This window comes from Palaemon carinicauda, chromosome 4 (genome assembly GCF_036898095.1).
Source record: "Palaemon carinicauda isolate YSFRI2023 chromosome 4, ASM3689809v2, whole genome shotgun sequence".
NCBI classification, from domain to species: domain Eukaryota; kingdom Metazoa; phylum Arthropoda; class Malacostraca; order Decapoda; family Palaemonidae; genus Palaemon; species Palaemon carinicauda.
The window spans coordinates 49,786,128-49,811,561 of NC_090728.1; the positions used below are offsets into that span (position 1 = coordinate 49,786,128).

General features: G+C 39.9%; 1 protein-coding gene across 1 annotated transcript in view; it reads left to right on the top strand.

Annotated features, from left to right (window-relative positions):
• Positions 1-2,434: 2,434 nt before the first annotated feature.
• LOC137639409 (uncharacterized) overlaps positions 2,435-25,434 on the top strand; it is a 50,652-nt gene continuing 27,652 nt past the window's right edge. The window contains exons 1-3 of the mRNA XM_068371682.1: positions 2,435-2,604; positions 5,299-5,413; positions 22,579-22,696. Coding sequence (XP_068227783.1) covers positions 2,594-2,604; positions 5,299-5,413; positions 22,579-22,696 — 244 coding nt within the window. The 5' untranslated portion in view covers positions 2,435-2,593. The remainder of the gene's footprint in view (positions 2,605-5,298; positions 5,414-22,578; positions 22,697-25,434) is intronic.

The window sequence follows — 25,434 nt, forward strand, 5'->3', positions numbered from 1 at the left end:
TTTTCACATGTGTATTAACTTCAAGAATTTTCTAATCCTAAGGAATTTCAGATCTAAGTTAACAACTTTCGTAGTAAATATTCTTACGAATAATTTAATCTTGGAAAATTCTTTCTTAACTTCTGTATTCATGTATCACTCACTCAATGTTGTTTTTGGTCATTCATGTAAATTTTGTCTTTTACGACAGTTACTATTTACATTACAAGTTAACACACACACACACACACACACACACACACACACATATATATATATATATATATATATATATATATATATACATATATATATATATATATATATATATATATATATATATATATATATATACACATATATATATATATATATATATATATATATATATATATATGTGTGTGTGTGTATATATATATATATATATATATATATATATATACATGTGTGTGTGTATGGAGGTGTATGTATGTATTTGACGTAACATATAACAAAATAATAACTTGACTGATTTTTTTTAAACAAAAACACAATACAATAAAAACTAGTAGCAATTATATTCCAGAGTATTGCCTCAATCTAATTTCATGAACTTAAAAAAATCGAAAAAGTAATAAATGCGGGAGAAATTAAAACCTTCTTCTCAGCTTCAGATCCTTATGATCTCCCATCCTTATCTGGCTTGATTGTGACGATTTGCAGTTTGCGTAGAGAATTAATGATGATACTAAAGGTTATCAACAATATGCTTCCTACCGAGAGTCCCTTTACGATTAGAATGGCTTGGCGCCAATGTGACTGAGACTGTTTTTTTTTCTCTCTGATTTGTACAAGGTAACACTGAATTTACCCCATCTTTCAGAAGATCATCGTGAGTTAAATGGCTGGACAGAATTGTAAATCAAACTGATGCTGATGACCCATATAGACTATTCGAAATTAGTGTAAATCATGCAATAGGAGGAAGAACTTTTTGTTATGCTGCACCGAGACTCTTCAATGACCTTCCACTTGATGTTAAGAATAGCAAAAATGTGGCAACTTTCAAGAAAAACCTGAAGACCTATCTCTTTGGAAAGTGTTATAATAGTGACCTGAAAACTATTAAGCCTGAATACAAATGCTAGCGAATAACTGAAAAGATACAGAGCAAAATATAAACTGGAAAAAAATATTTTCACAAACAAGGCCCGCCTGAACAGACTCTTAGTGTCTGATGGAGGGCGAGAAATAAACCCCTAAAAGTAAATTAAAAGTAAGTAAACTATAAGAGAGATTTCTCGAGTGCCATTTGTGGATGAGGTCATGGTGAGGGGTAGATGGAGATGGTTAGGGCATACTCTTCGCACTCCCCAAGAGAGATTAGTTCACCAAACTTTTAAATGGGTTCCACAAAGCACTAGAAGAGTTGGGTGACCCAGGTCTACATGGCTGAAGACTATGATACGCAAGGTAGGAGATGATGAATGGAGAAGTATTTATTTAAATGCTCTAAATAGAGACGGCTGGTGAAATCTCACTGAGACCCTTTGCGTCAATAGGCATAGGAGGAAATTGTGATGATCATGTAAATTAGATCACAGGTAACATATTGAACAGAGCATCTAATTGTCTTCATGGTGTACAATTGCCCTAATTATCATTACTTTGCTTTTAATTACTTTAAGAGCTGCTTTTCTAGTCCTATACTGCATGGGAACTTTACTTTCCTTATTGTGTCCCATTCATAATTGTTGATTTCTAACATTTTTATTCAATGCGTTCTAATTTAATCGAAATCAAATTTAGCATTTTAACGCTCTTTAGTTGGTTGAGCCAAAGATCTTTTCATATTCTAAAATTTGGTTTAATTTTGTTTCTCAACGAAGGCTATTACTATATTGGTTTGAAGTGTAGGCCTATTCCAAGTGACTGCAGCTATTTCATTTTGTGTCACTTTGCACTGAATGATATCCATATTCCTAGTATCATAGCAGAGAGTGTAACATTTATAAAGCTTTCAAAGTTGCTTTATAAATATTATTTTTGTAAATTGTTCTGGTCATCTAGATAGATGGAATTAGTCTGTCAATAAGATAAAAGAAAATATATTCTGACGGGATATAATTTTTCTTTTACTTATCGTCTTCTAGTCTTTATATAATAGAGATAATTCATTATATCTGTTCTTACAACTATGATAAATTCATAAAGGTTAAGGGAAATATTTATTTAAAATGACTCAAAGATCAGACTCAATGAAGCATAGAAGAAGAAGAACGCTTTCTTTGTTTGAAAGAAAATATATTCTGATTGGATATACTTTTTCTTTTACTTCTCGTCCTCTAGACTTTATATAATAGAAATAATTCATTAGATCTGTTCTTACAATTATAATAAATTAATAAAAGTTAAAGAAAACTTATATTTAAAATGACTCGAAGATCAGACTCAATAAAGCAGAAGAAGAACGCTTTGTTTGTTTACAACTTATTATTGGAGTCGACAGTCCCGTTTGCAAATGGACATCCATAATTACTGCTTTTAAAACTTGTGAAAGTGTTTTGTCACAGGTGTAATTTGTCGGAGAGTCCCTTCTTGATGTATGATTTAGAATTTATTAAGAATTCTTATAATGGATCGCCAGTAAGTAGTATGAAAGTGATATCGGTAATTGTGTAGGAGACCTCCGCGCTCGATTTAAAAGTTTCTAAAAGTAGAAAACGAAAGAAAACTGTAAATTAGAGCTACAGTTACCTTGAAACTGTGAGATAATCCTCCTACAACCACCTAACTCTTACACAGAAAATGTAAGCATAAACCTACTACTACAATTATGGGGGACCCCAGTGGGAAGCGTGGTTTTTGGGTGGGGGGAGGAGGAGAAAAGGTATTTTTCGGGGTACTACCGAACCTAATACAACTACCTACCCTACCCTGGGGGCCATGTACCCCTACCTAGGCCTACCGGGGGGGGGGGGGGGCTCCGCCCCCCCCCCTGCGACCCCCCCTTAAGGCCACAGTAATTTTCAGGGCACCACCGAACCTAAGACACCCACCTAACCTAGCCTATGGGGCCCTGTACCCCTACCTAGGCCTACCGGGGGGGGGGGGCTCTGCCCCCCCTGCGACCCCCCCTTAAGGCCACAGTAATTTTCAGGGCACCACCGAACCTAAGACACCCACCTAACCTAGCCTATGGGGCCCTGTACCCCTACCTAGGCCTACCGGGGGGGGGGGGGGGCGTCATAGTTTGTCTGCGGATTATAGTGGTTACAGGGCTCATTTGAGCAAAAATAAGACACAGTCAACAATAACAACAGACTTAGAAAATTCAGGGAAGACAAGAGTAGCGTGAGTTTGATCGTCGATATTTCGACTATTAATGAGGTTACACAACGTTAACGTAAACTGCAAACTACCACATACCTTACTGTTATGGTGTAGGTGGATACAAATCTGCTGCTGCCAGGAGGAAGTGATGAAGTCTTTTGGCAGGATCATTGTTGTAATCTATACGGCACACATTTTCACAATTAGGGCACTTTTTCTCTGCCAAAATCAAACCATGACGTTGAGCAAATGCAATTAGCAAATCAACTTTCCCTGAATAATGTACACAAAAATCCCCATAAGAAATAAAGCAATTGTCACAAGTGACACAGTCGGAACGGGATGAAGGTCCTGCTAATTGCTCCATACTTCACGGCAAAATGAGCTTTTCAGTTTGAAGGGAGATCCGAGACGTGCAAAAATATTCCTCCGTGGAACTTCACGTAAACTGTGGTAACTGGTGGAAAAATAGCAGGGATAAGTGAAGTAATAAGTGTCAGCATTGGCTAGATTTGTAAAAACCGCCATGATTGGTTTTCAAACAGTGTGACGTCAAGAAAACACCTGTTATTGGTTAGAATAGCATTGAGAACTAGTCTGCCATACGCAGTAAGGCGGTGAAACAGCTCATTTTAGCCAAGACATCACACAGTAAACAAAAACAAACACTTAGAAAAAATCCAAGTGAAACATAACTATACACACGAATATCTTCGTTAAATAGAAGCTGCTCATATATTGACTATTATATAAGCGTTCTATATGATATAATAGTGAAATGTAGGTGTTTAAATTCTTCAAGATCTTCCGCGGAGCTCTCCTACACATTTACCGTGATATCTCATTAACCTAATCAGACCAATATGTTAGGCTAAACTAGTTTTCAGAAACAATTGTAGGTCGAGCTACAACGGACTTTAGATTGATAGTAACTAAAACTTAAATGATTTAATTCAGTTTTTGTCGATATTTGTTGTTGATGCATTGCAAATTTACAACTTGCACTACTTCACCCTGTGGATGTATCCTACGGTAGTTGGTAAAGTTTTACAAGTATACAGGGAATCATTTCGAACAGAAAATATATGTTTTCCTGTAGCTAATAACGTGATTTAACTGGTTTTCACCTTCATTTCAACCGCAAATAAACAGAACAACCAGTTCGACTAACTTCAAGTAGCCAAGCTGGTTGTTGTTATTGCGGTTGAAATAAAGGTGAAAACCGGTTAAATCATGTTATTTACTAGAGGAAACTATATAATTTCTGTAAAAATGTTTAAATATAATGGCTCTTGTTCCACCGTGGGTTCGCTTCGCTAGCCAGAAAACAAAAACATCAAGCTTGTATGTACTCGCAAGCGGTAATGTTGAGCTGCGCATGCTAACATTAGCAATGTTACACTAACATATATATATTTCTGAATCTATTCATTTCCGCCAGGAACGAGTGTCATTTTTGAAGAGAACGGACCTTTTTTCTATAGAAAATAGTAGTTTTTCCCTAGGTTACATTACCCTGTAATAAACTACAATAGAACCCGGTAGTTTGTGTTTACTCTTCGGGTTCTAGGTCTGCAATAGTATTTCTAGATTTGTTGAATTATAGTTGGTAGCCTACTGTACAAGAAAATTTTCTGGTTAGATTTTCGGGGTGTATGTATGATAGTGGCCACCTGCATGTATGATTACGGCTAACTTAGAATATGGCAGTGTAATAGGAGTTGCAGGGGGCCATTAGCCCCCCAATAGGTATACTGTATCTATGCAAAAGAACTTAAGGTTTTATTTTCTACGAAGTACTGTACAAGATATCTTTAAGATTTTCTAGATTCAAACGGCATAAGAACAGTTGGGCAGTAGATTCCCTGCTCAGACATTTAGTAATACATTTACTGTGTTTACTGTATTTTCTCGGATAAGGAAATTTTTTTTTGGCTAAGAGTTATTGTTTGTATACAGTAATCAGCTTTTATCTACTCTTACTAATTTTTTTCTTTTTGTCTACAGACGCAAGTACCAGATGGTTCAAGTTGCAGTTGCCATGTGTGTTATAAAAGAAACCCCGCCTAATATTACTCCAAGAGAATTTGCTGTTAATTTACAGAAAGTATTTTCATCGAAGGTAAATTGACTGTGCAGTTGGTCCTCAGGCTTTGCGGGGGTTAGGTAACAGACACCCGCGAAGAGTGAAAATCCACGTATAATTAGTGTCCTTTGATCAATGAACTGTAGCTCCCCTAACCGACTAACCGTTGCCTGTGTGCAGTTGCCTAACACAACAGTTACCTAAAACTACAAATAATGCACCACATTTTCAAGTAATCCACTAATTGTACTGTAGGTTTTATTACAAAAATTTAAATTTAATTACTGTACAAACTCGTATTTTTCCATTCTTTCCTTAATAAATTCCTAAATCAGCAATAACACTAAATAAATTACTAAATTTCATTCTATTCTCTTTACAATCCTATATCCTTAAACTTTAACTCTTCAATTTCATTATTAAGTTTAATGTTTATATAATTTAGTTATGATTAATTTTTACTATAATATGATTTCCCTCTACCCTCTCTACATTCTTCAATTTATTTTCCTTCTTTTCATCATTTTTAGCTAATAATTTTCAGCTTATTATTTAATAATATTTGATGTCTCCTTGCATAATGAATTACAGGCATTTTAGTTTAAATAACTAGAATGGAAAAAAAGACTTTAGTCCACATTCGGTAAAAGATTATACAGTCAGCCTTCCTTATTCGCGTGGGTCAGGTAACAGAGACAGCCGCGAAAAGCGAGAATCCACAAATTCTTAATGCCCTAGGGTCGGTTAACTCTTACCCTAACAACTCACAGCCCATTGCTTATTTACAGTCAACTAACACAATAAGTAACTCACTGTACTCCCTAATATTGTTTATACTTGGTTTCTATCACAGTAGAAGTTGTGTACTGTATTACCATATGAACACATTTCAATAAGTGTACAGTACATGTAGGCTATACTCTTGTACTAAATACCGTACATGGTAAAACTACGGTACAGTGCGTATAACATTAGTCATTAAGACACTTATAATAGCAAAACACTTGTTCCTATCTAATACTGTATAACACTTGCTGATACTATAGTGTATACTTTATTACGGTAATATGTGTGCAGTGCTATCACTACAGTGCAGCTTAATTAGCTAAGGTAACACTTGTAAGTGTTCGCTGTTTTCGGCAGGCCCACTCGTGCCATTGAGACTCACCGTACGTGTACCCTATACAGTACAGTATCTACATTACTACTGTAAAGTATAGCATTTTGTATACTGTGCCGTGCATTAGTTTATTTAACAATACCGCTAAATGTTACACAATGAATAGTATACTAATACAGTATAGTAAAAATTAAAAGAAAAAGTATCGGTATAGCACCACTAACCATTCACATACAGAGTTCTACACAGTAAGTCTGAAGCATGATGCATCTCGTTGAGCCGACAACAATCTGGCACGTGGGGTAGAGGAATGTAGTTATTATATTTTATATTAAAATCACTTTTAATGAGACTGGATATGTACAGGTTGTTTACATCACAACGTGATTCTGCACAAAAGGACCGAAGCGGAAGTTGTATACGTGAGGAGAGACGATGCGAGAGATGGAGTATCATATTGTGCGGAGAGGGAAATGTTGCGAATCATGCTGGGTGCAATTGAGCACGGTCTGTTTGAAATTATTGGGCCGTTAGAGAGCTTATCGTAAGAATGTGATTATTTATTTAATAGATTATACGGTTATCTGTATTGCGAATGATCGAATCCGCAAAGATAGAAACCGTGAAGACCAAGGGCTGACTGTACTGTATACTGCATACTATTTTATCTTCCATTCTTCCTTCTTTTGTATTTGCTTTTCATTTCTGTTATTCACACATTTTTATTGTTCATTATACCCTTTCTTATTTGGTATTACAGTGAACCCTCGTTTATCGCGGTAGATAGGTTCCAGACCCGGCCGCGATAGGTGAAAATCCGCGAAGTAGTGACACCATATTTACCTATTTATTTAACATGTATATTCAGACTTTTAAAACCTTCCCTTGTACGTAGTGCTGTTAACAAACTACCCTTTAATGTACAGAACACTTAATGCATGTACTACAGTACCCTAAACTAAAACAGGCACAAATATTAAAGGCGATTTTATATCATGCGTTTCCTAAACACGCCAAAAAGCACGATAAAAAATGGCAAGCAATGTTTTGTTTAGTTTATCTCTGATCATAATGAAGAAACAAACGCATTTACACATCTGTGTATAGGTTAGTTTTTGCATCGATTATATTGATTATTCAGTACAGTATGTTGATTTTGTTATTACCAATGTTTTACTTAATTTTTCTTAGGACTTCCAAATGAAATGTTTTTCTTTATGACGCCGCCTGAAACGACGGCGTCATAAAGTACGCTCAGTAAACAACCATGCTCAGAACAAAGAAGGCATTTAACGCGCATGATGAAAGTGATAAATAATGATATTTACAGTAAAAGCTTTTAGAAAATATGTTATTACAAATATTATTTACCGTATCTATATAAAATCATACAGTACATACTGTACGTAGCAAAGCAGGAAAACAATTTACGAGAGAGAGAGAGAGAGAGAGAGAGAGAGAGAGAGAGAGAGAGAGAGAGAGAGAGAGAGAGAGAGAGAGAGAGAGAGAGAGAGATTGTTTTACGTACGTAAATGTAAATTTTAAACAAAAAAAATATGATAGGTTACAACATGTATACTCTTCAGACTTTTAAAACCTTCCCTTTAACTTAATGCATACAGTACTAAACTAAAACAGGCACAAATATTAAGATGTTAGAATATTAAAGTAAAAAATAAAGATTGTTACTGTACTCACCACGAAAGAAGTTCAAGAAAAACTTGAATGATGATGGCGATGAATTTGCTGCACAGTAGAAATGATGATGATGAAGCTGATGATGTCTTCTACTGTGCAGCCAATAATAGTATTTTACGTCTCTTCAGACGGAGGTGTCTTTTCCTTGGACACCTCTTCAACTTCTTCCTGAGAAACTTCTTCAATTTCTTCCGAAGGCGTACTAGCAGGAGGAACTGGCTCTTTTTTGCGAGGCTGGAAGAACATTGTGATCGGAAGTTGCTGCCGCTGCTTCTTTTTTCGCTCTAAGAGCATCCTGTAGGGAGTCATGATGTCATCGACCTTGTTGGAGAATTGCATAGACCGAACCATATCCTCGTCCCACTCTTGCAACATTTCTTTCAACTCCTTCACATGGTTGCAGGCCTTGGCAAGCTGTTCTAATGTTAAGCCCGTTTCTTCGACATTTTCTTGGGTCTCTTCCTGCGTTTCACTCTCTTCTTCACTTGCCGATTTCGTCAGGTCTTCTAGGTCTGCGTCAGTTAGCGGCTGGGAATGGCAGTCCAACAACTCGTCGACGTCTTCAGTCGTCATGTCGCCAAACCCGTCACCTCCAATTATGGCAGCCAACTGCACAGATTTCCGTATTGCAGAGTGTTGGATTTCAGACGGAGTAAATCCCTTGTCGTCGTAAACAATCTGGGCCACAACTTCTTCCAGCTCGCATTCACGGTTGCAGGTTTCATCTCTTGCAGTGCCTTCTGAATATTCTTCAGGCACGTGGCTATGGTGTACTGCCGCCAGTACGCCTTCAAGTTAAAATCTTCATCCTCATCATCTTGGGCAGCATCCACACACGCAACGAGGTCCGCCAAGATATTCTTCGTGTAGAGGGCCTTGAACGCCCTGATAACCCCCTGGTCCATCGGTTGAATTAATGACGTGGTGTTGGGTGGCAGGAACTCAACCTGAATGCCCTCATGCGACAGATCAGTTGCGTGTCCACCAGCGTTATCCATAAGGAGAAGGATCTTGAATGGCAAGCCCTTCTCTACGAGATATTTGCTGACTTGCGGGATGAAACACTGGTGGAACCAGTTGGAGGTCAGCATCTTCGTAATCCATGCTTTTGGATTATGCATCCAGTACACGGGAAGGAGATTCTTGTTTTTATTTTTCAAAGCGCGAGGATTTTTCGACTTATAAATAAGCCCCGGCTTTAGCAAAAATCCAGCAGCATTGCCACACATCACGAGGGTAACGCGATCCTTGAATGCTTTAAAGCCAGAGGCTTTGGCTTCTTCTTTGAACAGGAAAGTTCGCGACGGCATTCTCTTCCAAAACAAGCCGGTCTCATCCTTATTAAAGACTTGTTCAGACTTGTATCCACCTTCGGCGATAATATTCTTGAAAGTCTGGTTCACGTAAGTTTCAGCAGCAGCAGTGTCAGCGGAAGCAGCCTTGCCATGCAGGGAAACGCTTTTCTGGGCGAAGCGTTTCTGAAACTTCGCGAACCATCCTTTGCTGGCGGAAAAACGTTGTTTCTGAGGCTGGGAATCAGTGGATGTCCCTGGTTGAGGTTCATCTACATCATCATCTTCTTCAGCATGGTCGCCATCGTCGTCTTGAGGTTCCTTTGCCGCAAAATTCTCATACAAGCTCAAAGCCTTTGTTCGGATGGTGTTCGTATCCAAGGCTATGTTCTTCTTCCGGCAGTCGGCAATCCATACAGCTAAAGCACCTTCCATGCGTACGATCGTTTTATTACGCGTGGTAACGACTCGCTTCGCTGATCTGCTAAAGTTGATAGCAGCCGTCTTTCTGATGTTCGCCTCGTCCTTCTTGATAGAGCGAACGGTGGATTCATTGATTCCAAAATGGCGGGCTGCGGACGCAAAACTTCTACCGTCTTTTAACATATCGAGAAGCGTCACCTTCTCAGCAATCGTCATCATCCTTCGGTGGCGTTTAGGCTCACTACCAGCCTTAGTAGAAGCAGAACGCTTGGGAGGCATTGTACAGTAGGGTTTAACAGAAAGTTCAACAAAAAGTTCAACTTAAAACAGTCACGCACAGCACAGATTAAAGTTCACAAACTTAACAACGTCTACACAGCGATACGGCGGGAGAGAAAGTGGCCGCGAAAACCTAGATGCTGGAAGTTGGAGATGCGGGCAAAACACCAATCACAGGCTAGATAACAAAACTTGAGTTCTGATTCGTCATCTATCAGCGCTTGAACCAATCACAACCCGTCTTATATGCTACGTAGGTTACCAATTCAAAGTACAAGATACCCTGCGTATACTGTACTGTACAGTAATAATAATAATAAATAATGATACTGTAATAATAATAATGATAATAAAAATAATAATAATAATAACAATAATAATTTTTCAATATTTAACTTAGCCGGTGATTATATAAGCTGCAACTCTGTTGCTCGACAGAAAACTCTACGTTAAAAATCCGCCAGCGATCGCTATGCAGGTAGGGGGTGTACTTCAACAGCGCCATCTGTCGTGCAGGTACTCAGTACTCAATGTAAACAAAGAACTCAATTTTCTCTCTGTCGGGCTACCGGCAAGACCTACTAAATCGCTGTGCTAACTGGATTTGTTTTCACAACTATTGGTGAAGTACGCTATTCTAGTTTTGAGCTTTCGCTATGCAGGTGTTTTATCTTCATCTCAAAACTTGAACTCGTTTTGGATAGATTTAATTATGGTGACAAAGAGAGTATGGACTTTTTTTCACTTTTAAATGGCCGACCCTTCCCTTAGACGGAAGTGTGTTTAGGCTTTTAGTAATTATCTTATCACGTTATAGATTTTCCTCTGTATATTTTATATCTCTCCGCCTTTATTAGGCCTCTTCGATTAACTTTCCATTTATTATAAACATATAAAAATAATTTTAATGTTTTGTTTATATAGTCCTTTCCTGAGAGTAGGCGGTCCTAACTTGGAAACCGAAGTTAATCAACGTTGAGCCCTTTACAGTATATCGTAAATAGCTTTTAAAGAGCTAAGGATTTAAAACTTTTTAAATGTAATATTTTATGAAAGAATTTCTTTGATAGTCTTCGTACTGTTTTCAAAGATGAACTAACGTTTAGTTTATTTATGCTACGCAGTTGTTGACGTTCAGGACGTTCAACATGCGCTCTATCGTTACGATAGAGAGAGAGTGTATCACGGTTTCACTTTGCAGTAAGAGTAAATCGATTCTGACGTTTTGTTCATTCTTTCTTAGCTTAAATGTTTTAAATTCTAATTTAAAGGAACTTTTTATTTGAAAAACCTTTGTTTTTTCCTTTAGTCAAATAACATGTTTTTTTTGACGATATATAATTGGGCTCTTCTCTTAGGTGCGAAATCAAGAGAGAAAGAGAGAGAGAGATAGAGACGGAGGGAGAGAGAGGAGAGAAAACGTTCCGTTCAAGCGGGTAACGTTGTTCTCGTGTTACTCTCGTCCCTAGTCTCTGTACGGGGAGGAAGGATAAAACGTTTTTAGGTTTTTATTCTCGTCCCCAGGCTATGTGCGGTGAGAGATTGAAAACGTAGTTATATGAACTAGTGTTTAGTCTCTTTCCCAGCCACTGATTTTTCTTTTTATCTTAAAATATGTTTTCTGTTTTTTGCTGGTATTATGAGCTTGCATTATACGACTAATTTCGCAATTACTACCTTTTAATGAAGGGTAGAATTGCGTGTTTCAGGTAGAAATAAGTGCAAAACAGAAAATCGAAGTGATAAAGTGATATGCGCAAAGTGTTACAGTGTTGCGTCCGAGGCGCAAAGTGTTACAGTGTTGCGTCCGAGGGTTCGTCTGTTCGTGCCTGTCGTTCACCTAGTCCGGGACCTCTTGCAAGCTCCCAAGCCCAGGGGAGAAGTAATGTCAAAAGACTTATGGGTTCGAGAGGCCTTGACCAACGAACAGACGTTTTCCCTCTATGGTATCGGGTGTTTCTTACCAAGATCTCCCCTACCATAAGACGAGAGAGACGTTGTTTCTCCTCACCATCCGTAGGCTTTTCGCATGAGAAACCTGTCACAAGGTTTCGAAGCCCTTAAGCGAAAGTCAGTCCTTTCAGGACAGGTCCAGCGTCCTGGTTACAGCCATTAGGACAGCTCTGACCCTATGCAGTCATCGGATAACTGCTCGCCGCCTAACAAAAGCGTAACACAGACTCCGAAAGTCTTTTTTTGTAGGCAAAGTGTTGCGGTCACAGACGTTACCCTCGTCTATTACCACAACCATTTCCGTTGATCCTTAAGGGGTTGTATGGCAAAACATGCAGTATATGCTTGCCTCCCTTATGGAAGACTATTCTGCCGATTAGTTCGTTGAGTCTAGCCGTTTATCTCATCGATATCCTGGCTTTCAGCCAACCTAACGTTCCTTTGTGCTTACTGTTGACGTTGGCGTAGCTTAGTCACGTCAGTCAGGTTGTTTAGAACCACACTCGATGCGGTCTCGTGTGGTTTTTCAGCCGCATTTGGACGTTAGGCCACTGGCTGATGCTCCTGTTGACGTTCTAGACGTTCACTAACAATCGGAGTTGACTTGTTTTGACGCTGTGCGTCAACCTCCGCATTCTAGAGTTGTTTTGACTGCTCAGTCTAGGCAGTCAAAGCAGTCTCGAGTGGACGCTGTACGTCCTCACGCACCTGTTGTGGTTGACAGTTCAGTTGTTGACAGTTCACAGACTGTCAAGCAGTTACATGACGTTGCGTTCTGGTCCGCTACTAATGCACCAGTGAGAGATTCAGCTTTTATCGGACAAGGTTCCTGTAGATGAGGAAGTTGCTGTTCTCCCTCCTACTGATATTCCCTTGAGGACTCTGTCAGATGGAGAGGAGCCTTAAGCTGCTTAGCCTCCTATGGACTTTAATTAAATCATGATGATTTTTTTTTAAGGATCTTCGTCCGGATCTTGTAACTGCTGCTCCTCGTTCGCCTAAACGTCAGAACTTACACTAGGCCTAGCTACTTCGAAGCCGTTGTTTTTAAGCTAGTGCTCTCTCGCTCTCCTAGAGAGCGTTACGTTGGCTAGGCGACTGGTTTTTCACCAGGAGGAGTTTGGGGGATACAGCCTTTGCTTTCCCTTCTTTTAAACTGGTTTATAGAGCGAGAGTCTGATATGACACGAGAGAAGTTCTCGGCTTGGGAGTTCATGCCTCTGCCCAGATAGACTTCTCAATTCTGGTAGACTCTCCCTGGCGCCTAGCCAGGAGACGCTCCAAGTTGTTTACAGGTCAACTTCTCAGCTGTTGTCGAGCCTTTGAAGTTTTGCTGTACTATTATGTCACGCATAACAAGGCTTTCAGGGATGGTAAACGGTTCCGCCTCAGTCGCTAACCCCGTCTGTTGCCACACCTGCTCCCGTAAACCCTAAATGGGCTTTGCTGCAAGACATGCAGTCCAAGCTTGCGTCCTTGATAGAGGACTTAAATGCGGAGAAGAACCTTCTGGCCAACAACCTTCCAACCGGTCGGTTGTGCGCCCTGTTGACGCTGAGGTAACCTACTCGCGTCTGCCAGTTGAGGTGGTTCCTCCACCGATGCGACCCAGTGTGGGTTGCCAGCCGCACGTTGACGTTAAGCGACGCTCGGAGGTGGTTGTTGACGTTCAGGACGTTCAACAACCAGCAGAGGTGACTTGTTGTGACGCAGTGCGTCAACCTCAGCAACCCGGTAGGGTGTTGACTGCACAACCCAGACGGTCTAGACAGTTTCGGGTTGACGCTGTGCTTCCTCGCGCACCCATGGTTGTTGACAGTTCACAGACTGTGCAGCAGTTCCATGATATTGCGTCCGGCTCCGTCACGCATCCACCAGTGCGACCGGATTCAGCGAGTCAGACGTTGCCCACTCCGTTGCCGTTTCCTCATCAGTTTCGGATGAGGAACCCTCTGATGAGGACGTTGCTGAGCAAGACGATCAGCCCCCAGCCCTGCTATCCATCCAGAAGATGCTGAAGAAGGAACGCTGCTCAGTCAGGCTGTGGATGAGTCTGGTAGGGACGCTGTCATCCGTGGATCAATTTGTGTCACTAGGAAGACTACACCTCCGTCCTCTTCTATACCATCTAGCTTTTCACTGGAAAAAGGACAAGAGGCTAGAAGCGGTCTCGATCCCGGTTTCCGAAAAGATAAAGTCTTGTCTGACTTGGTGAAAGGACTATATCAACCTAAGAGAGGGTCTTCCCCTGACTGTTCAGACTCCCAACCACGTTCTCTTCTCGGACGCATCGGACGTAGGCTGGGGTGCGACATTAGACGGTCGGGAATGCTCGGGAATATGGAACTCGAGTCAAAGGACAATGCATTTCAACTGCAAGGAGCTACTGGCAGTACGTCTGGCCTGGAAAAGCTTCAGGTCTCTCCTTCAAGGCAAAGTGGTCGAGGTGAACTCGGACAACACCACGGCTTTGGCGTACATCTCCAAGCAAGGAGGGACCTACTCTCTGACGTTGTACGAGATCGCAAGGGACCTCCTCACCTGGTCAAAAGGTCTAGACATATCACTAGTAACGAGGTTCATCCAAGGCAACTTGAATGTCATGGCAGATTGTCTCAGTCGGAAGGGACAAATAATTCCAACATAATGGACCCTCCACAAGGATGTATGCAAGAGACTTTGGGCCACCTGGGGCCAGCCAACCATAGATCTCTTCGCAACCTCGATGACAAAGAGGCTCCCAATATTTTGCTCACCAATCCCGGACCCAGCAGCAGTTCATATAGATGCCTTTCTCCTAGATTGGTCACATCTAGATCTATATGCATTCCCTCCGTTCAAGATTGTCAACAAGGTACTGCAGAAGTTCGCCTCTCACGAAGGGACAAGGTTGACGCTAGTTGCTTCCCTCTGGCCCGCGAGAGAATGGTTCACCGAGGTACTTCGATGGCTAGTAGACGTTCCCAGAACACTTCCCCTAAGGGTGGACCTTCTACGTCAGCCACACGTAAAGAAGGTACACCAAGGCCTCCACGCTCTTCGTCTGACTGCCTTCAGACTATCGAAAGACTCTCGAGAGCTAGAGGCTTTTCGAAGGAGGCAGCCAGAGCGATTGCTAGAGCAAGGAGAACATCCACCCTTAGAGTCTACCAATCGAAGTGGGAAATCTTCCGAAACTGGTGCAAGTCAGTATCCGTATCCTCGACCAGTACCTCTGTAACTCAAATAGCTGACTTCCTCTTATATCTGAAGAAAGAACGATCTCTTTCAGCTCCCACTATCAAGGGTTACAGAAGCATGTTGGCATCAGTCTTCTGTCACAGAGGCTTAGATCTTTCCAACAATAAAGATCTACAGGACCTCCTTAAGTCTTTTGAGACCACGAAGGAGCGTCGTTTGGTTACACCTGGTTGGAATTTAGACGTGGTACTAAGATTCCTTATGTCAGACAGGTTCGAACCGCTACAATCAGCCTCCCTGAAAGATCTCACCTTAAAGACTCTTTTCCTGGTATGCTTAGCCACAGCTAAAAGAGTCAGTGAGATTCATGCCTTCAGCAAGAACATCGGATTCTCATCCGAAACGGCTACATGTTCTACAACTTGGTTTTCTAGCCAAAAACGAGCTGCCTTCTCGGCCTTGGCCAATATCGTTCGATATTCCAAACTTATCGTATGGTTGGAAATGAACTAGAAAGAGTCTTATGCCCTGTAAGAGCTCTTAAGTTCTATTTAAAACGAACTAAACCTTTACGAGGCCCGTCTGAAGCTTTATGGTGTTCAGTTAAGAAACCATCTTTGCCTATGTCAAAGAATGCTTTATCCTATTTTATCAGACTGTTAATACGAGAAGCTCATTCCCATCTGAATGAGGAAGACCAAGCTTTGCTGAAGGTAAGGACACACGAAGTTAGAGCTGTCGCAACTTCCGTGGCCTTTAAACAAAATAGATCTCTGCAAAGTATAATCGACGCAACCTATTGGAAAAGCAAGTCAGTGTTCGCGTCTTTTTATCTTAAGAATGTCCAGTCTCTTTACGAGAACTGCTACACTCTGGGACCATTCGTAGCAACGAGTGCAGTAGTGGGTGAGGGCTCAACCACTACAATTCCCTAATTCCATAACCTTTTTAATCTTTCTCTTGAAATGTTTTATTATTGTTTTTGGGTTGTCCGGAAGGCTAAGAAGCCTTTCGCATCCTACTTGATTTGGCGGGTGGTCAAAGTCATTTCTTGAGAAGCGCCTAGATTAGAGGTTTTGATGAGGTCCTGTTGTATGGGTTGCAACCCTTGATACTTCAGCTCCTAGGGGTCGCTCAGCATCCTAAGAGGATCGCGAGGCTCCGTAAGGAAGACGTACTTAAAAAGGCAGAGTAATTGTTCAAGTCGACTTCCTTACCAGGTACTTATTTATTTTAAGTTTGTTATTTTGATAACTGCTAAAATAAAATAAAAAATCCTTAGCTCATAATAATGTAAACATTTATTGCTGGTCTCTACCCACCCCCCTGGGTGTGAATCAGCTTATATAATCACCGGCTAAGTTAAATATTGAAAAATGTTATTTTTATAATAAAATAAATTTTTGAATATACTTACCCGGTGATTATATATTAAAGGACCCTCCCTTCCTCTCCAATAGAGACGCAGTGGACCGAGGAGAAAATTGAGTTCTTTGTTTACATTGAGTACTGAGTACCTGCACGACAGATGGCGCTGTTGAAGTACACCCCCTACCTGCATAGCGATCGCTGGCGGATTTTTAACGTAGAGTTTTCTGTCGAGCAACAGAGTTGCAGCTTATATAATCACCGGGTAAGTATATTCAAAAATTTATTTTATTATAAAAATAACATTTTAATAACAACAACAACAATAATAATAATAATTACAATAATAATAATAGAGCTTTACGTACGCTATTTTACGCTTTTGTTGTAGGATGTGTGTCTCTCTCTCTCTCTCTATCTTTCTCTCTCGTACGCTTATTCGAAATGTGATTTTTGCAACAAAGAATATTATTGGATGCAGTACTACATACGTATACATACAAAAGATTCATGGAAAAGAAGCACATCCATTACATTTGTAGTACAGTAGTAGCCATCAGCAGCCTTACACCATTCTAATATGGTATGACTGCATCTGATTTGCGTTTCATGTTCGATTTAATTTTACTACGTACTGTATACAGTACTGAATTATCGTATGATCACATTCTCTTTTCGTGTTTTATTTCTTTCTGTGCTTAATTATATGTCATATGTAATGCAATGAACAATCAGTAAGAGCAGATATTACTAATTACAGTATTAATGGAATTACAGGTAACGAAATATCGTATTTGGGGTCTTCAGATATCGCGGTATTTTCAAAATTTCTGGAAAATCCTCGATATGTATATATGTATGGGTTATGAAAAAAACCCGCGAAGTGGTGAATCCGCGATGGTCGAACCGTGAAGTAGCGAGGGTTCACTGTATCCTTATTCCTTATTTCCTTTTCTCATTATTTCCAACAATATTTTATGTGTTAAATCTATTCAATGCAGATCATGTATAAATGAATTTACTGCTAAAAACATGGATGTTCTTTCCCATATCTGAGAGCTATAGTATTTAAGCTCTACCGAGCAACATTTGGCCTATTCTATTTTTATTCATGCTCCCTTCAAAGCTTGCATCGATTTGTTTGTTTTATAAAGAAATATTTTTCCTCTATCTCGATTATTTCTTGGAATATTTTAAAAAGAAATCTCTTTAATCTTAGCATAAGCTTTACTTTTCTGTCCTTTTCAACTTGTGGGAAAAAAACTGCAGTCAGAACCAGTGGTCAAGAGAAAAAGAAATTGACAGCTTTGATTGATTAACGAGCTAATTGAATTGGCTGCCAGTAAAGGGAAATTTCATCTCTTGTTTGACTATGGTGTTCATTACGGAAAAATCAAAATCAGAGGCTAGTATAACTGAAAAAATTTCATACCATCATGTGATGGTAATCCTAAAAACCCTTTTTTCTTAAACAAAGTTACCAATTATCGTAAATTCTATTGAATTATAATTTCCATATTTTCATTGAAATAAGAATTCTTTTAATAGAAAATTATTCAAGCATACAATAATTAAGAGAGAGAGAGAGAGAGAGAGAGAGAGAGAGAGAGAGAGAGAGAGAGAGAGAGAGAGAGAGAGAGAGAGAGAGCAGCCCTTTTCATATAACTAATGCAAATTTATATTTTTCATCATGCATTTTATATTACATATCAAATATTACTTAAACATACTATATGTATGAACCTCTTAATAATTCTTATTATTAGACTTTTTAGGCAAAGGGTTTATCACTGAATAGTTTACGTATCTTCACTGCCTATAACCTCCTTAGGTCCTATTGTTTATTTAAGGATATATTACAGGTACAACGGAACACATAACAATATGAAATGAGCAAAAAAGTTAACTGCGATGTTTTGCTGTTGTGCGCTATGATACAACTATTTGTAAACTCTATGAATTGTGCTGTAGGTATATTTTTTCTACTGTTAATCAGCTGGTGATATTCTTATTAACACAAGTTTCAGAAAATTGCAAACTTTGTTCAAATACTAAAGATCAGTTTAACAAGTGGAACTCCTTTGGTAATACTTTGTTTGAAAACCAATTTGTTTATACACAGATACAAACCCTTGCCCTTTAATAAGATTATGCTTTTAGCGTAGCTGAAACTCAGCTGTTAAGATTTATAACGGGTGTTAATAGTTACCGGTGGGTGGCTGGGAAGCCCCACCCATCCCCCTGCCAGCACACTGAGTAATGTCTGTTTTCAGCTGCCAGATAACTGACCTTTTTAATTTCATTTAATTTTTATTCACAAGGGATATTGTTAGGAGTTTTGCAGTTTCCTAATAACTGTAGCTAACTGGCAGTTCTGTGTAACTTGCGATATACACTCTGTTCATGTTTAATAGCATTCTTGATCTTTAATCCCTTGCAAGTTTGAACAACTGATGATGATGTACATCTTAACTAAGAAATGAAACATTGTAACACAGTCGATAGAAGGAGAACTTCAAGTTATTCCTTCACCCCTGCCACACCTTTGTCTGTAACGCCGGCAGTGTATTCAGGCATTGTTGGACTAAGAGCACACTGCTAACTAGAAGTAAAAATGGACTCGATTGATCCTTCTTTCCACAATTTTTGTATGATTACTCCTTTTAGACTGATCGAGAAGAGTTGCATATTAGTGACTCCTACCATTTTTCTCCTCATAGGAGAGACTGTTTGCCCAATCTTTAACCAAGGACAAAGAAAAGAATGACAAGTCTATGCGCTTCTTTGTGCCTTACCTGTTCGCTTGCATCCATTAGTGCTCTACTGCATTAGTACTGTATGCCTCTCTATTATGTACCCACTTTTTTATGTGCACGTCAAAACATTTGCTCTAGCCAATGGATTCTTGTGCTCTTATTAGCACAAATTCTGCGAGACTCATGCGTGCCATCTCCCCTGTTCATGATTCCTCAGTCCTAAAAAGTGCTGTCTCACCTTTTCATGGTCACTCGCTCTGAAGGGAGTGCCACCTTATCTGCTGGCGATCATGCAGTCCAATGAAGGCGACACCTCTCCTGCTTGCAATCACGTGCCACCTCACTTGCTCGTGATTGCTCGCCACCTCACCTTTTCGCAATTGTACACTCTTACAGAAGTGTCACCTCATCTGTTTGTGGTTGCTCACTCTTTTGTTCACAATTTTACATCCTTACAGGAGTGCCACCTTCTCTATTCGCAATCACACGTCGCCTTACCTGCTCGTGATTGAGCCCTCGTTTTTGCGTACCACCTCACCTGTTAGTGATTGCGTGTTACTATGTAAACACCACCTGTTTGCAATTGTGCACTGTTTAGACAAATTTGTACCTTTGAAAGTCTTGTAGCCTCCCCAGTAGGGAGCCCTCTCCTGTTAGCATCCATTTGCCAATGCCTGACTTTCCTCCTGCGAGAGCATACTCTCCTACAGGAACCTCGGATCAAAAGCGATCATCAAATTGTGTTCAAGCGCATCCATGTTCTTGATCATACACATTCACCTCTAAGCTCTCATAGATTTTTTTCCTGTTAATGCTCAGGCACACTCACCTATTAATGCTTATGTATTCTCCCCTGTAAGAGAATACCTGTACTGGCCTTCTCCTGTCAGCACTCTGTTACGTCCACCTGTTAGTGCACTCTCATTTAAGCTATTAGCAATTACACAGTCTCCTCAAACATTGCAGCCCTTTAAGCAATCGTGCTCTTCAGCTTATAACCACTCATTAGAAAAAGAACAAAATTTGCTGAGGAAGGTGCTCTTGTAAAAGAATATATGGCTATTCTGTCATGCAAGCACTCGGCTCTTGACTCTAGTCTTTATAGAGAAACAAGCACAATTATACATGATTTCCCTTCCATCAGGATCCTTCCCGGCAGAAATTGAAAGTTCTATGCATTTGTGCTCCCTTAGTAGTGTTTCAGCTTTCTCACATACTGATAAGCTTATGTGCTCTTTGTTTATTGAAGCCTTGTCAGAGGATGATCCAGTTGTTAGGAGACATCAACAGCCTGGGAGAGGCTTCAAAAGCACCAGTAAAGGAAGAAAAATTACCATTGACAAGCTCTCTAGAGCACTGCAGGGTTCTAGACCATCCTTAGAACTTCTGTGGTCAGAACTGGCCAAAGAGGCCCTAGATAATGTTAACAACCAGGTCTCTGGAGAGAGTAATCACTCCTTGCCAGTAAGTCTAATGAGATTCTGCCTCGAGCAGTATGCAGACAGAGAAGGTTTTACATCCCTTCTCCTCTCCCCCATTGACCTGGCAGTTATAAATCTGATGTCAGAAATGTCAGTAGAAAGATATGGAGAACAAGTATCATTCTTTTTTGTTGCAGAGGCTACAATCATGGAAGCTTCAGCAATAGTTAGCTTCCACTCAACCTCCTGGCTGGATATCTGATCCGAGATAGTTGCTTACTTCGCTTCCTCTCAATAGCTCTCGAATGTTGAGACCAAGAAGAAATTCACCGACCAGATGTTATCAGGAGTGAAGGCAACCACCTTCTTAGCTTACCAGTTTGCAAACCAGACAACCAACTGGGGTTAAAGACTAGGGAAGCCGTGGCGACAAAATTTGCCAGAAAAATTTGACAAGGAGAAGCCCTAGCATTAAGAGGAATTTAAAGCCATGATGGAAAAGTGGAGGAAGAACAATCAGGACTCCCTTTTCCACCATGCAACCTCCATTAAGAAGCCGGACAATCAAATGCCAACTCTGAAATCCAGAGTAGTAACCCTACTGAGATTGATCATAAAATGCTCTGACACTTAGGACTAGGTTGCTTACCCCAGCACCATCTTCCTGTAGGAGGCCTAGGATCTTAACCCCTTCCATCCCTGGTTTAGTCAACTTAGAAAGGGAAGAAGCTAGAGAGGCAATACCTCCCTTAAACTATCACGAGTGGTGTGTATGCTTGTCAAGTAGCCTTCACTGCCCCCTACCTTATTCTTGATCCTGCGGTAGCTACTCAGTAAGTTTTGTTGTGGACCTATCTCCCGCACAGAACAAGTAGCATCTTGTCTAAGATAGTGGTTGTGACATAAATCTAGAAGTAGAATACTTGGCCATTCTCCTCATCCTTTTTCCCCTTTGGGGTGAAGCAGTCACTCCGTTACGAGTATATGCTATATCAGACATTAGATAAGAGAGCCTCATGACTGAGTAACTTTTCTTTACAGAAAATTTCTGTATTGAAGGATCTCCCCATCTTCCCAGGCAATGGGGAGGATGGATGAAATGAATGCAATCCATTACTCACGATGGCCATACATTCAGACATTATCCTTACGGATATAATTTCTTCCATGAACACCAGAAGACTGGTTCGGATCTCGCTTAATGCCTGTGACATTTTCATGCTTAGGTTTTTAGGAGGACCAAAGAGCTTTGAAATTCCTGGGTAAGTAAACCAGCCAATTGGTCATAGGGACTTCATACCTCCTAAGGATGTCTCCTATTAAAGGACGAGGATTTGTATCCGTGTATATTTTTCCTAACTATAAGAACCTAAATCCTTCAAGTTACACTTCCTGCTTCAAGAACCCCGCAAGTCCTAGGTTTAAGGTCAAAGTGGTTACTCAGTTCCAGCCATGCTGAAAGCCTACCCCTATTAAAGGAATCAATTTAACAACTGGAGTCCCACTTTATTGTTTTTCTTTGAGGTTGATCACAGTTTTGCTTGGATTAAAGTATCTCTCTCTCTCTCTCTCTCTCTCTCTCTCTCTCTCTCTCTCTCTCTCTCTCTCTCTCTCTCTCTCTCTCTCTCTCTCTCTCTCTCTCTCTCTCTCTCCTCTTTTTGTTTGCTTAAATCCAAAAGTTTGCCACTTTTTATATTCTATTTTATTACAGTATCCTGATCTTGTTGAACAAGTTATTCACAGGACTATAAAACACGAGAACAACGATGTAGATGAGAGTATTCCTTCATCAATCAGTGGAGAGACAGATGAAGAAATTGGTATTGAAGGTGAGAAAAAGACATTTTTATTTTTATTGAATATATTGCTATCAATGAAATCAAAATATAAAGAGATTAATTGTTATTTTCACTGCATGTAATTTTTTATATTTTTTTCTTTGGAATTACATGGAGAACTACTGTATATGAAAATGTATTTGTTTTTAAGTATTTCATAAAGGGGTTCGTACTGCACTTGCATAAATATTTGTCTAAGAGGATCTTGGTTTCCTGGGAAAGTTCAAAATGCATTACAGTATTTATATCTAACAGCTTTATGAGTTTCAGAAGTTAATCTTATAAGTGCTTGACACGTACACATTCAGTTTAATCTCCAGGAAGAATACTTATTTGCTGTTGCTGAAGAAATTTTTTTTTTGTGTAGATGCTCAAGTAAAATAGAAAATTGGGAATAAGGATAACTAAATTCAGTCTACAGTACTGTATTATGAACAATATTTTGATTCTGATTTCAACATTCGTTAGGTTTCTATAGTTAGCTAACAGATTTCACTACTGCTATTTTCCCTGTTGGGGCCCCTGGGCTTATAGCATCCTGCTTTTTCAACTAGGGTTGTAGCTTAGCATTTAATAATAATAATAATAATAATAATAATAATAATAATAATAATAATAATAACAGACTGGTTTGAACATGAGTAGAACATGCTTTTAAATTATTTTTTTTTAGTAATTCTAATATGTTAGAAATTTAGTTTTTCAATATTAATCTTACCCGATAATCATGTAGCTGTCAACTCGGTTGCCGACAGAAATCTACGGTAGGGATACGCCAGCGATCGCTATACAGGTGGGGGTGAACACCACAGCGCCATCTGTGGTCAGGTACTCTAGTACTTCTTGTCAACACCACCTCAATTTTTCCTCTGTCGTGCCTCCGGCTAGACCTACATGGATACGCTGTTGATTCTGGAGTTATTGCTCACGATTTGGTGATGTATTTGCTCTAGAGTTTAGCCTTCGCTATTCAGGAAGCTATATCATTAGCTTAGCAAGTTTTTGGAATTAATTTGATTTAATTTTTGATTTAATTTTGGTACGAAGAGAGTATGAACTCTCTTTCACTTTTAAATGGCCGACCCTTCCCTTAGACGGAAGTGTTGGTGTCGAAGAGAGTATAGACTCTCTTAATTTTGCTTAACAAAGTTATAGATTTATTTTATATCTCTCCGCCTTTTATAGGCCTCTTTGATTAACTTCCTTTTATTATAAACTTATTAAAATTAATTTTTATATTTGTTTATATTCGACCTTTCCTAATAGTAGGCGGTCTTTTCTTGGAACCGAAGTTAATTAACTTTGAGCCCGTCATTTCGTTTTTACCTGTTAACATATTATGCCATTTTAATGTTTTTGAAAGAATTTCTTTGATAGTCTTGTACTGTTTTCAAAGTTGAACTAACGTTTTGTTTTGTCTCTGCAGTTGTTGACGTTCAGAACGTTCAACTTGCGCTCTATCGTTACGATAGAGAGAGAGTCTATCACGGTGTCACGTTGCAGTAAGAGTAAACCGATTCTAGCGTTTTGTTCATTCTTTCTTAGCTTAAATGGTTCTATTCTAATAAAGGAAATTTTTATTTGGGAAACCTTTCAGTTTTTTTCCTTTAACAATAATATGTTTTAACGATATATATAATTGGGCTCTTCTCTCAGGTGCTAAGTCAAGAGAGAGAGAGAGAGAGATAGAGACGGAGGGAGAGAGAGGAGGATAAACGTTTCGTTCAAGCGGGTAACGTTGTTATCGTTTTTGCTCTTCTCCCTAGTCTCTTTAGGGGAAGAAGGTAAACGTTTCTAGAGTTTTATTCTTGTTCTCAGACTTTATGCGGTGAGAGATTTTAAACGTAGTTTATTTGATCTAGTGTTTAATCTCTTTTCCAGCCACTGAATTATTTATCTTTCATTATGTTTTTCTGTTACATTGTAATACTGTTTTCGCAATTACTAACTTTTAATGAAGGATAGAATTGCGTGTTTCAGGTACAAACCACTTAAAGTTTCGAGTTCAGTGAAATAAGTGCAAACAGAAAATCAAAAGTGATAAAGTGATACACGCAAAGTGTTACAGTGTTGCGTTCGAGGGTTCGTCTGTTCGTGCCAGTTGTTCGCCTAGTCTGGGACCTCTTACAAGCTCCCAAGCCCAGGGGAGAAGTAATGTCGAAGGACTTATGGGTTCAGCAGGCCTTGATCGACGAACAGACGTTTCCCTCCGTGGTTTCGGGTGTAACCAACTCACGTAGCCGACGTGATCACCCCACCCACACAAAGACGAGAGAGCCCATTTATTCCTCGTCTGCGGAAGAGGTTTCTCGCAGAAACCATGGACCAAATCTTGCAGCTTTTAAGTGCAAGTCGGTCCCTTCCGCGCAAGTCCAACTCCTAGGTGGTGCCATTAGCACTGGGTCAGTTCGGACTTGCTGCAGTACGACAACTGCACACCTCCCAGAGAGGCACGGTGGTATCGCAACAGACAGTAACTCCGTCTGTTGCCGCACCAGCTGTTTTAGACCCTCAGTTTCAACGGACAGTAGCTCCGTTTGTTGTTGTCTTTCTCTAACTCTAGTGGTCTATGCTGCTGACAATGCAGTCGCAGCTTGCGGTGTTGATGCGGGAGTTTCAGGCAGAGAAGGTTAATACACCTCCTCCTGCGAGCGCTCCTCCTCCTCTGCGCAGTACAATCTGCCAGACGTATGAGGTTGAGGTTCCTCAAGCTACCTCCATGCGTGAGC